Source organism: Coregonus lavaretus (assembly GCF_964263955.1).
Source record: "Coregonus lavaretus genome assembly, chromosome: 35".
In the NCBI taxonomy this organism is placed as follows: domain Eukaryota; kingdom Metazoa; phylum Chordata; class Actinopteri; order Salmoniformes; family Salmonidae; genus Coregonus; species Coregonus lavaretus.
Window position 1 is genome coordinate 7,818,260 of NC_140022.1, and position 13,698 is coordinate 7,831,957.

General features: G+C 45.6%; 1 protein-coding gene and 1 pseudogene across 2 annotated transcripts; one reads left to right on the forward strand and one right to left on the reverse strand.

The window, feature by feature from the left end:
• Positions 1–2,525: 2,525 nt before the first annotated feature.
• On the reverse strand, positions 2,526–7,936 carry LOC311109903 (intermediate filament protein ON3-like; annotated as a pseudogene). Its single transcript, XR_014615908.1, has 8 exons — positions 7,745–7,936; positions 6,477–6,685; positions 5,167–5,324; positions 4,770–4,934; positions 4,252–4,377; positions 3,575–3,795; positions 3,327–3,352; positions 2,526–3,070 (listed from the first exon to the last, which is right to left on the reverse strand). The product of XR_014615908.1 is annotated as an intermediate filament protein ON3-like (transcript).
• Positions 7,937–8,350: 414 nt separating this feature from the next.
• On the forward strand, positions 8,351–13,257 carry LOC311109545 (keratin, type I cytoskeletal 18-like; the record flags this gene model as incomplete). Its single annotated transcript, XM_084152468.1, has 8 exons — positions 8,351–8,686; positions 8,885–8,967; positions 9,257–9,413; positions 10,206–10,367; positions 10,594–10,719; positions 11,879–12,111; positions 12,347–12,385; positions 12,999–13,257. The coding sequence occupies 8 exons, from the start codon at positions 8,351–8,353 to the stop codon at positions 13,255–13,257; spliced, it is 1,395 nt and encodes a 464-aa protein (XP_084008594.1).
• Between the last annotated feature and the right edge of the window lie 441 nt (positions 13,258–13,698).

Here is a 13,698-nt window from a genome sequence, read left to right on the forward strand (position 1 = left end):
GTAGCCAGGACAGGACTGCTCTCACTTTGGGGATGGACGTGTGGGATTATAAATGGGGATTATTGCATATGGATTATGTAGCATACTCTACTCCTGGATTACTCTTTGAGTGCAGCGGTGGCCCCGAGTCTGTGGACCCTAGTTGTAAGGGAACAGTTGTAGAAAGACCCCATTCAATGTGCAGGACTGGTAGGGTTGCCCCACCTCTCTCATGCAACCAGAATTTGCTTCCCATGTCTGTCAACTCAGAGTCACAGCAACACTTATTGAAAGCATGTGTGACTCTTGACATTGTGGCCATTGAACACGTTGTGTTTAAAGCCATCATTATACATATGTACACTATTTGGGTAGTCATAATAAATTCAAACAATCACTATAAAAGTCACCAATATTTTTCTTTTTCTAATCAAGTTGATTCAATCCATCAGAGATAAACATAATGTTATTAATTATCAACAGAGGCCTCTATTATGATGAACTGGGCTGATTTGGATATAAAAGAGCAGATGGGTCGAATTAAGATGAATCTAACTGACTACTCCATCTCTCTCTCGTTCTCTCTCTCCCCCTCCCTCCCACTCCCTCCCTCCCACTCACTCTCTCCCTCCCTCCCTCTCTCCCTCTCTCTCTCTCTCTCTCTCTCTCTCTCTCTCTCTCTCTCTCTCTCTCTCTCTCTGTCCTCTCTCTCTCTCTCTCTCTATCTATCTATCTATCTATCTATCTATCTATCTATCTATCTATCTATCTATCTATCTATCTATCTAATCTATCTTATCATCTATCTCTATCTCTCTCTCTCTCTCTCTCTCTCTCTCTCTATCTCTATCTATCTCTATCTCTATCTCTATCTCTCTCTCTCTCTCTCTCTCTCTCTCTCTCTCTCTCTCTCTCTCTCTCTCTCTCTCTCTCTCTCTCTCTCTCTCTCTCTCTCTCTCTCTCTCTCTCTCTCTCTCTCTCTCTCTCTCTCTCTCTCTCTCTCTCTCTCTCTCTCTCCCTCTCCCTCTCCTCTCCTCTCCCTCTCTCTCTCTCTCTCCCTCCCTAGTCTTTATCTGGTGTTGGTATGTGCTCTGAACAGGGGAGAGAGGGGTGTGCTCTGTGCTCCTCCGCAGTCCAAAAAACATCTGGAACACAGGGTAGTGATTAGAGCTCTGAGATTCTAACATTTAGAGCACATTTGAAATGAGACAGGGAACAGAGCCTTTAGTGTTCAGTTCTTTAGGCTACACCATATCTGGGAAGATCAATTATATTTCCAAAGTTGAAATTATCCTTCCAAAATTGAAATTATCTTTCCAAATTTGAAGTGAAACCAAGAATGGTTCATTGTCTGCGTATTTGTAAGGCTGCAACAGTGTGCTAAAAATCCTTGAAGCAAAATGATTGACTGTGTTTTACCTACTGATCATAATAGCCCTCAAACACAGGATTGGTCAGATTCACAGTTTAATGTGCAAAGTTTATAAAGCTACTTTATTGCCTACTCAGAAAATCAAGTATACATTTTGTATCTCTTTGTTGAAACTATAACTAGTGCATATGGGGGAAACAAGAGAGAACTTCAGTGTGACTATTCACACAAACTATTTAACTATTTGACATGTAAACATCATTTTCTCACACAAACTAAAGACTAGAGAGCGAGAGAGAGTTAAGGCTGGGTAAGAGTGATGTGTAGCTATAAAAGGTCTGAATTTTTACATGACGTTGAGAGTGACAGATTATTAACATGGGGTCCGAATTTTTTATGTACAATACTGTGTGTGTGTGTGTGTGTGTAAGCCTTTTTGTTAGTGTGTGTGTTGCATATGAGCATTTGTCTGAGTGTGTGTGCGAGAAAGAGAGCGAGAGGGAGGGGTGATGGAGTGAAATATGGTAAGAGACCGGGCAGTCTCCCAGATATCCTGCTATCCATCATATCACTATCTCGTCCTCATCTCATCATCAGCTGGTGTTCCCAGCAAACCTCTCTCTCGCTCTCTCGTCTCTCTCTCTCTCTCTCTCTTCTCTCTCTCTCTCTTCGCTCTCTCTCGCTCTCTCTCTCCTCTCTCTCTCCTCTCTCTTGCTCTCTCTCTCCTCTCTCTCTCTCTCTCCCTCTCTCTCCTCTCTCTCTCTCTCCCTCTCTCTCCTCTCTCTCTTTCTCTCTTTCTCTCTCTCTCTCCCCCCCCCTCTCTCTCTCTCCTCTCTCTCCTCTCTCTCTCTCTCTCTCTCTCTCTCTCTCTCTCTCTCTCTCTCTCTCTCTCTCCTCTCTCCTCTCTCCCTCTCTTCTCTCTCTCTCTCTATCTCTCTCTCTCTCTCTCTAGACAGTTGTGTTTAACATTACCGTTGTCAAATTAGACATTTGTTTTCATCAAAAGGAGATAATGTATGTAAGTCCTTAAATGATGACAGTGGTGGTCCTGGGGTTCTAGGAAGTATATCTCTGTCTGTGTGGTGATAATAGGCCCATGTATACCTTGAGTTCAGGGCTGAGTTGTATAGGGTGACAGACAGACCTACTCCTTAAACAAACCATACACATATTTGGTACCATAATATATTCCCTTTTATTTTGGACATGGTTCAGTGACATTCAAGCTTTGGAGCACATGGCCTTCCCAGTCACACGAGCACAAGAGAGCACAGAGAAATTCTCCCACCACAAACGTAATGAAAAAGAGCCCAGGACACATTTTGTAAGAGCGCCTGTTACTGTTGGTCATGGTCTCCCAAACTGCAGTTGTAAACAAAGTTTGTAATTTTAACACCTTAGCTTATTGAACAATGACCTTAACGTAAAAAATAAAAGACTCTGCAATGTTTTTTAGATAGAAAATAGAGAGAAGTACAACACCATGTTGCTATAGCGACAGCAGAGTGACAGTGGGCTTGGTTAATCGTCTGAGTAGTGCGAGCTCTTGGACACGACCTTGCCCTCCTCCACCTCAATTCTGATCAGCACACGCTTCCTGGGATGGTTGGGGGGGCAACGGTATCTAATGGGAGGGGCTTCAGAGTCAGGAGGGGCTTCGACGGAAAATCAATGTCTGCGTGCAAGCAAGGACTGGTATTGGTTGGTTTGTTTAGTAATCTGAGCAAAAGAGATATGATTGGATTTTAGTAGGACACACACAGATCATGACAAAACACAGATCACAGTTCCTTCCTATCAGATCTTTCCCTTCTTACTCACCCTCCTACACATTTACTGAGGATGGGAAAGAACTACTCGGAAGGGGAAAGAATCATGTAGATGCTACCCTAGAGGTTCTAAGGTTGAATAAACTAATGAAGAAGAGAGTGAATCACTGGGGGGGGGGGGGGGGGAGAATAAGAAGAGCTCTTACCTTGCTGACGTATATGGTTATTCATTCTGAAATGACAAGAGAGAATACAGGCTAAGTATAGGCAGGATACTACAGTATTTTTCGATTTCAATCTCTCTCTCTCTCACACACACACACACACACACACACACAGACACACACACACAAACACACCCCTGACCCCACCCATACACACATAACCCCCCTACATCCCCCGCCACCACACACACTTCTCTCCCCAGGCCTCCCCGCTCCACTGTGCCACTCACCTCATCTCCTCTCCCTCCAGTAGTTTCCTGTAGGTGGCGATCTCGATGTCCAGGGCCAGTTTGAGGTTCATCAGTTCCTGGTACTCCCTGACCTGACGGGCCATGTCCTGCTTGGCCCTGCGGAGAGCGTCCTCCAGCTCAACAATATTATCCCTGGCCTGCTCCAACGCATTCTGCCCATCCACCTCTGCATCCTCAATGTCCTTCTCAAGAACCATTTTCTGAACAGGGGAAGAGGGGAGAGGGAGGGGGAGGGGGAGGGGGAGAGGGAGGGAGGGGGAGGGGGAGAGGGGGGGGAGAGGGAGAGGGAGGGAGGGGGAGGGGGAGGGGGAGCGGGGGGGAGGGGGAGGGGGAGAGGGGGAGGGAGGGAGGGGGAAGGTGAGAGGGAGGGAGGGAGGGGGAGGGGGAGAGGGAGAGGGAGGGAGGGGGAGGGGGAGCGGGAGGGAGGGGGAGGGGGAGAGGGAGGGAGGGGGAAGGTGAGAGGGGAGGGAGGGAGGGGGAGGGGGAGAGGGAGAGGGAGAGGGAGGGAGGGGGAGGGAGAGGAGAGGGAGAGGGAGAGGGAGAGGGAGAGGGAGGGGGAGGGGGAGGGGGAGGTTAGAGGGATAATGGAAGTGGAGAAGGATATGGACTGATTGTGTGTGTGTGCCTGATTGTGTGTGTGAGAGAGAGCGTCTCACCTGTCTCTTGAGGGCCTCCAGCTCTGCCTTCAGTCTCTGGATGAGACGGAGCATGTCAGCAATCTCCTTCTTCACATCACGTACATCGTGATCATACTGCCCTGCTGTCAGCACTATGTCATCCATCTGATAGGAGGAGATGGGGAGGAGAGGGAGGGAGAAAGAGAGAGGGGGAGAAGGGATAGAGGGGGAATCAGGGAATATATTTAGGATAGCCATCACCCTTGTTGCATCATCATTTACTGTGATACATAATGTAGGTGTGTGTGTGGCTCTGGTGTGTAACTGTGGTGAAGTTGTGAAACAAAAGTTATTCTTGAAGGATAATAGATACCAACGCTGCCGCTGGATGGCAGGTAGCCTAGTGGTTAAGAACGATGGGCCAGTAAATGAAAAGTCGTTGGTTCTAATCCCTGAGCCGACTAGGTGAAAAATATGTCAACGTGCCCTTGAGCAAGGCATTTAACCCTTATTGCTCTGGATAAGAGTGTCTGCTAAATTACCTAAAATATTATCACCTTTTTCTGGTTCCACAGCTCTGCCTCCTCTCTGGCATGGGAGGCCATGTCAGCGTACTGTTTCTTGACACTGTCGATGATCTCGTCCATGTCTAGAGCTCTCTTGTTGCTCTCCTTCACAACCAATGTCTCATTCTGGATCTGAGACTCCAGCTCCTTCAGCTCCTGTCACACCACAGCCAGGACAATAACACCACATTAGAGAAGGAGATCTGGGCTGCGTCTCATTCCAGACAACTGCCTCCTTCCCTCTGCCCTAGTTGGCAGATTTGAGATTGTAAGTTACAATAGCTCCATGTAGTATAAAGAGTTTGGCAAACTTTAACACTGGACGCCATGTTAGCTATATATGGTTCTGGTTCCACCTAGCCTCTGATTGGCGTGTCAGTCAGCCTACCTCGTCATAGCCCCCGCCTCAGGAAGTCCAGTTCTCCCATCAGGTCCTCCAGTTCCAGAGCCAGTTTCACTGCTGCCAGGTGGCCCTCATCCATTTCCTTCTTGTTGATCACAAAGTCATTCTCCAGATCCACCTTCACCTGGACTTCATCCTGGTACCTGGAGGACCACAGAGCGGATAATTGTTGTTTTGATATTTTAGTCATTTAGCAGATGCTCTTATCCAGAGTGACTTATAGGAATAATTAGCGTGAAGTGCCTTGCTCAAGGGCACAGATAGATGTTTCACCTAGTCAGCTTGGGGATTCAAACTAGCAACCCTTTGGTTACAGGCCCACTGCTCTTAACCTCTAGGCTACCTGCCACCAAGGTATGGGAGCTCAGGTAAACACACACACCCGCGGCCGCACGACACACCACACACATCTCCAAGTCCCCCCTTCCCCTCTTTCCTACAAAAAACATTTCACTGACATGTCAACTCATCATCCTACAGTCAGACCATCTGCTGCTTTGTCCCCCCCCCCCCCCCCCACACACTTCATGTCAGACAGACACCCTAGCATATCGTGCCTGTGTTGAGTTGGATCCAGACTGGGTAAGAGCCCAGGTCCCTAAGGGTTCCACATTCTCTCCTCTCTCAGAGCCCTGTCTCTGGGTACTGTGCAGCACAGAGGTCCCTGGTTAGCGGGTAGAGTGGAGTAGAGTGGCTGGGGAGTGTACACTGACTACAGTACATGTACCTCTCCCAACAGACATAGTGCAGGGCACACCAGAGCTCCCCTGTACGTACCTAACTCAACCCAGTGGACAGAGGCTTATGTAAGGATGAAGAATTAGCACCTCTGACTCTTGAGAACTGGTGACCCAGGTGGAAAAATGCTCCGTAGCCTAGCGTGAGAAAATGCTCTTTGTCACTATAGACTGATGAGGTTCCTGTTGTGTACAATGGCATTTCCTGGAGTCCTGGTGACCTGTGCAATATCTAAACTATGATTTATATTATACACTTTACTGTTGTCTCGGTCCTAGTTTACTCTATAGGCTTGCTTCACAGGAATCAAGTGTTGGGTGGTTTGTTAGGGGTTTCTGTAATGGTAAATACATGAAAGATTTAGATCTATCTTTTGGAGTGCATGTTGTCCAATTAAATAAAACTAAATTCAATGCCATTCTATTATATTGCATTGTATTATTTTGTATTATATTCCATTCTATTCTGTTCTATTCGATTCTTCTATTAGGATTATTACCTAACTACGAAAGGCTCTGTGAAGTAAATGACTAAAATGTAAAAATGAAGTCACTGACTTGTTGCGTGTCTGGTCCACTTCGTCCTGGCAGCGTGCCAGCTCCTGCGTCAGTTTCTGTTTGTCCCGGGCCAGGTTTTCGATCTGCTGCTGCAGCTCGTTGGCCAGCTGTTGGACCACAGCGTCCACGTTGCCCTTGTAGTCCTCCTGCTCCTTCAGGATCTTCAGATGCGTGTCCAGGACCTTGTTCTGCTGCTCCAGATTTTGCACCTAAAGAGGAGAGAGAGAGAGAGAGAGAGAGAGAGAGAGAGAGAGAGAGAGAGAGTTGGATCAGAAAGTAAATCAAGGTTGTTGCATCTGAAACCAGTCAGAGTAAACTATAATGAGTTATAGAAGGCAACAACTCCTATCCATTTATGTCACTGAGGGATACATTTTGAGTCATTTAGCAGACGCTCTTCTCCATGGCAACTTAGAGTAGTGTGTACATACATTTTAATACTGGTCCCCCGTGGGAATCAAACCCACAACCCTGGCGCATGGCCATGCGCTACCAACTGAGCTACACGGAACTTAGGGTATGTTAACAACAACTTGGCCACCCCTCTCACAAATGTAACCTAACAAAAATATTATACAATATTGACAAAGTCCAAGTCCAAAAATCTATATAAGAAAATAGATTTGGAAAGTTTGCAATATTTGAAAGAAATGAAAAATAATGTAACGCTTTTCAATTTTGAAATGGTATTCTGTTATTGGCCACAAGGTGGCACCTCAGCAGTTGAAAACGCCATATGAGCGACGGAGAAAGAGAGAAAATAATATGTCTGACAGGTTTTCTTTACAGGTGTGAGTGATGGTGATGAGAGCTCTAGAATACCTCTCTCTGGGTAGAATGTTTTGGCTACATAAACTCCGCTGCTGGGATGATTACAGAGGCTCTTATTTTAGTGAAGGTAGGCCTCTAATTCTGTAAAGGTGGTAATGAAGTATAATGACAGTTAAGTAGAATGTATAATACGGTAGGGCTGTAGACAATTAGAAATATACAATTGTTTTATGTCAAGATTTGCTTTGGGTCTATCTAATGGAATTATTACACAATGAATTGGAAGAAAACGCATTAATTAAGCATCAAATCAAATAGCATGTGGCTGAAATAATGATGTAGGAGTGCCATACAGATGTTTCTCTATTACCAGCAGACTTCAGACAGACCTATTGCATCAATCTATTGATTTTGCAGGTAAAATAATAAATCCAATCCATCAATACAATTATTATTATTATTAATAATAATAATAATATAATAATAAAATAACACACCTTGTCAATGAACGCTACAAACTTGTCGTTGAGTCCAACCAGCTGGTCCTTCTCCTGGCTCTTGTCCGACTGGTCCTTGGGGTCCACCTGGGGGTTCATGGGCTTGAGAAGGTCCTTGTTAGTGGCGTCGTTCGAGTAGCTTTTGGGCGTGTTACCGGAGGACTGGCTGCTGTATCCTCCTGATTTGGGCATCTTGTCAGTGTGTTCTTGTCAGAATGACAGAGAGAGAGAGTCTCAAGAATCAGACTCAGAGTTTAGGGAAAGGCACATCTTCTCAGGTTTTCACCTGCTTTTAAGGTGGGCAAGAACCAACCCTCACCACTCAGGTATCCACCTCTGTCCAATCAGCTGAGGTGGAACTCTAAATTACATAGTAAAAAGAACAAAGTCACAAAGGAAAACTTGAATGTTTACTCTAAACCTGTTTGCCCGGGGGGGTGCTGGACGTTCTTCAGCCAATCGTATCTTTAGGGACGGTTTCAGGTGTTGAGCAGCGGTATTAAAACAGTCCCTCACATCTCTCAATCACTACCTGTACAGGTGACAATCGGTTCTACACTGCCTCTCTATTTCTCTCCCAACTCACCCATTCAACCAACTACTGCCATGTCTAGGAACAGCGCCTTTAGCATGTTCGGTGGGGCCGGAGGAAGAGGCTCCAGGGTTTCCGTGGCCAGTCTGGAGGGGCTGCGGAACGTGATGCGTTACGACCCGGAGAATTCGAAGGAGGTCTCTCCTGCCCCAGGGCCCGCCGCGGATGATAAGAAGACCATGAAGGGTCTCAACGACCGTCTGTCAAGCTACCTGGGCAAGGTGAGGAACCTGGAGGAAGCAAACAAAGATCTGGAGGATCAGATTCAGGACATCTTGGACAAGAGGGGAGACCCCAACGGCCGCGACTGGGATGTGGTTGAGAAACCGTTGAATGACCTCAGGAAGAAGGTGATTTTTCACACAGTTAATTATTTAATATGATTAATTAGACTGATTTCTTCTGCATTTCGCCCTTTAAACGATCAATGTACAGTATGTCTATGTCAGCTGAGCTTATTCACCTGATAGTCACCTGATCTCAGTCTGTGAATAATTTTGTGTGTTTAGTGAATTTTCAATAACTGGCCCATGTTCTCTCTGTTTCAGCTCCGTGATATGACCATGGATAATGCGCATTTATTGCTGCAAATTGACAACACCAAACTGGCCAATGATGACTTCAAAAACAAGTGAGACATGACATGCTTTCAATTTATTATAGAAAAAGACCTGGAGATTTATTTAACACACTTAGTAGTATCCACAATGAATTATAAAAAATAGGAAACAAATACACAAAATAAAATACATATTATTGGATTGGATTATTATGTTATTATTATGTCATTATAATAAAAAAAAAATATGAAAATGGTTGTCATTTACATATAGCACTCCTTGCTAAAACCCAATGGGTCTTTTTACATTGTATGGGGCTAAGAGAGACTGTGACCCATACTCCTGTCCTCTCCTCTGCAGGCTGGACAACGAGAAGCAGGCCAGGAAGAGTGTGGAGCAGGACCTGATTGGTCTGAAGAAGATGATTGACGACACCAACCTGAACCGCATGCAGCTGGAGAGCCAGGTCGACTCTGTGAAGGAAGAGCTGGCCTTCCTCAAGAAGGACCATAAGGACGTAAGGACACACACTCATTCACCCACTGTTCCCAGAACAGTTTTGAGATTTACCTCATAATGGTTAGGGTTATAGCTGGGAATGGGAGAGATCAAATCAAATGTTATTTGTCACATGCGCCGAATACAACAGGTGTAGACCTTACCGTGAAATGCTTACTTACAAGCCCTTAACCATCAATGCAGTTCAAGAAATAGAGTTAAGAAAATATATAAAAAATGTTTAAAAAATAACATAATAAAATGACATAACAATAACGAGGCTATATACAGGGAGTACTAGTACCCAGTGAATGTGCGGGGGTACAGGTTATTCCAGGTAATTTGTACATCTAGGTAGGGGTAAAGTGTGTGTGTGGGGGGGTCAATGTAAATAGTCCGGGTGGCCATGTTATTAATTGTTCAGCAGTCTTATAGCTTGGGGGTAGAAGCTGTTAAGGAGCCTTTTGGACCTAGACTTGGCGCTCCGGTACCTCTTGCCGTGCGGTAGCAGAGAGAACAGTCTATGACTTGGGTGACTGGAGCCTTTGACAATTTTTTGGGCCTTCCTCTTACACTGCCTAGTATATAGGTCCTGGATGGCAGGAAGCTTGGCCCCAGTGATGTATTGGGCCGTACGCATTGTAGCGCCTTACGGTCGGATGCCGACCAATTGCCATACCAGGCGGTGATGCAACTGGTCAGGATGCTCTCGATGGTGCAGCTGTATAATATATATATATTTTTGATCCTAGATCAGCTTTTACTTGAAATAGCCCATAATAACTACTGTATTCTCCCCTGCTGCATGCAGGAGGTTGATAAGCTGCGTAAGAAGATCAAGGACTCCAAGGTCCTCGTGGAGTTTGACTCCCAGGACAATAACCTGAGTGATACCATCAACAAGATCCGCTCCCAGTACGAGAAACTGGCCAAGAAGAACCTCAAGGATACCGACGACTGGTACCAGAGCAAGGTATGGAGCTTTACTTCACTATCAATGATTATCTAATTCCTTCACTTGATTGTTCATTAATTATCTCATTCCTTCACTTGTTTGTTCATTCCTTAATTAATCTCTCTCTCTCTCTCTCCCTCTCTCTCTCTCTCTCTCTCCCTCTCTCTCCCTCTCTCTCTCTCTCTCTCTCTCTCTCTCTCTCTCTCCCTCTCTCTCTCTCTCTCTCTCTCTCTCTCTCTGACAGTTTGACAGCATCAAGGTAGAAGTGGTTCAGAACACTGAGGCTCTGCATTCAGGCAAGAATGAGCTCAAAGACCTGCGCAGACAGAGACAGCTCCTGGAGATAGACATACAGGCAACACTAAGCATGGTAAAACATACCTACCTGCACCGTAGCGCGCACACACACACACACACACACACACACACACACACACACACACACACACACACACACACACACACACACACACACACACACACACACACACACACACACACACACACACACACACACACACACACACACACACACATCACAGTGTAGAAAACAAACACTCCTCATGGTAAATACCTTTCAGCATTCCGCAGTAAAACCCTTTCCCCGGGGCCGGACTATAGAACTACATAGAGGATATGATATAATAGAAACTATTGTCAACGCTTTGGCTGGAAGCCCTTTTCCAAGACTACAAGCCTTTTCTTGACAGGAATTTCTGGCTAAAAAGACTCCATTCTGTCCCCCTGTGTTGGTTTTGGTATGTCATCACATTGTAGCCCATGTAAATGATGGTAAAGTAAAACACTCACCTGACCAGTGACATCACACACGCCAGACAATGCACAACATAGGTAACCCCATACACCGCCTGTACTGTACTACACGCTTAGAAAAAAGGGTTCCAAAAGGGTTCGGCTATCCCCATAGGAGAACCATTTTTGGTTCCAGGTAGAACCATTTTGGGTTCCATGTAGAACCCTCTATAGAAAGGATCCTACATGGAACCAAAATTGTTCTACATGGAACCAAAAGGGTTCTTCAAAGGGTTCTCCTATGGGGACAGCCGAATAACCCTAAATAGCACCTTTTTATCTAAGAATGTAGGTCAACGTAAACTGGGTCAAGGTAAAGCTGACCATGCTAAACAGGGGTCTACTACACCCACACACTTCCCCTAACCTACAGAGCATGCATCACCTCTATATGGGGATGTAACGTAGCTGTGTTGTCTACACACATTCCAGCCAACCTGGTTATTACATTGAACTCTGTCATTATGAACCAGACAGAACTTCATTACCTATCACCAACACGGTCATCACCTGGAACTGATGGGAGCTTGATCTATCAACAACAACTAATACAAAACAGTCCAACATCCGATAGCATTTCACAATGCCTTGCTGGGTGTCTTTCAATTCAGGAAATACAAAAAAAAATAGTGAGTTCAAATGGATGTGATTGGTCCCTGTGCCTGTCCATCAGATCTGCTCACTAATTGATTGGTCTCTTTCCTTGTCCGTCACAGGTCCGCTCCCTGGAGGAATCTCTGAATGACACGGCTGGGCGGTACAACCGTGAGATGACCCGTCTCAATAAGATCCTGCTGCAGTTGGAGGGAGAGCTGGGCCAGGTGAGGACGCAGGTGGAGAGGCATGTGGATGACTACCAGGAGCTACTCCACGTCAAGATGAAGCTGGAGGCTGAGATCGAGAACTACCGCCGCCTAATGCAAGGCATCGCCCCTACCCCCGACGACAGGTGAGCTAACGACGCACAAACCCAGAAGGAATGGGGGCTCAGTACTCATGACTTGATGTGGTTTGTCATAGCTAGTATTCCCAGTTAGCCCATGGCTTATAATGAGGTACCTATACATAGGATCATACAATATTTAGATTATATAGGGTCTGTAGCGGCAACACATTTGCAGTAAACCTGGTATTACATTTCAAGTTGCCAGTTAAGTGGTGTACCTGATCCTCTTCCCCAACAGCGTGGAGTTTTCTTTAGAGCAGGCACTGAATTGTGGTAAGTACTGGATACCAGCCTTACTAAACCATTTGATCTGATGTATGGGGAGAAAACACCAGGGAATCCAACATACCGTTGTATCACTGTCAATCTAACATGTCTCTGTCACATACCAATCAATCACAGTGCACTCTAACACTCACACCACTCCAGATTGCTGTTCATTCTCAGTTATGGCTAATATCACTCTGTCTGTGCTACCTACCTATGTCACTGTATAACTGCATGGAGTCAAAGACAATGTTATTAACATGTTGTAGATGGATCCGATGGTATTGTGATTGTGAGTGGTTCCTTGTACGATTGTAAGACATTGATTCATTTGATCCCAATGTTATGTTGATGTGTTGCAGAGGTGGTGTCTATTCCCATTCAATTCATGCAAACATATGAATCAAGTAGGATGTGCAATTTGATTTGAACATGGCCAATATACTATACGTTTCCAATTCAAATTATATGTCTTCTTCAATTATAGTCTGGTGGAACCGTCCTGATCGCGCAATAGCTCACATTCTGTTTTAAACAGAAACAGAGTGTGAGCGTAACCCCCAGCCACCCCCACCCACCCCCCCCCACCCCCGAACCCACCCCCATATCCTACAGAACCTTAGACTGAGACCCCTCCTACCCCATCATCTCCAGACTCCACATCGTCTCGCCCCAACTAGAAGCCTGAAGAAGGTTGATGGAAAGGAGGTCCCCAAAAAGACAGAAGCCCCGGCGACTCAGAAAGGTCTCCCTCCAACCCAAGAGGCCCACACAAAGAAGGAAGACCCTGCAACTCAAGAGAGCCTCCCTACGAAGACAGAGGAGGCCTCTACAAATGCAGCTAAGGCTGTGACACCAACACCTGAAGCAGGCACCAACTGAGGAGGATAAACCAAAGAAAGATTCCTCCTCTTCTTCTTCCTCCTCCTCCGATGCAGACGACAATGACCATAAAGAGAAACCCATAAAGACGTCTGCCCCCCGAAACCCCTCCTCCTCACCTCAACCTCCATCTCTTGTCTTTTCTATTCATGTTTTGAAGCCCAGCATCGTAACTAATGGTGTTGTGTACGGTGTTAAGTAGCCTTGGTGTTATTATTCCAATGCATTCTTTCTCAGAGATGTTTATCTACTAAATAAATACGTTCGACACATTGTTCTTGACTCTGTATCATCAATGCCTTCCAGTTCTCTTTTTCAAGACATTGAATATTGTTTTTATTACCAATGAACAATATTCCCCGGGTAGTAAGTGTAGTATTGTAGTGGTGGTCCTAAACCTGTTGGACTGGAAATAGTGGCGATGTCTTTACTGTTCACTCA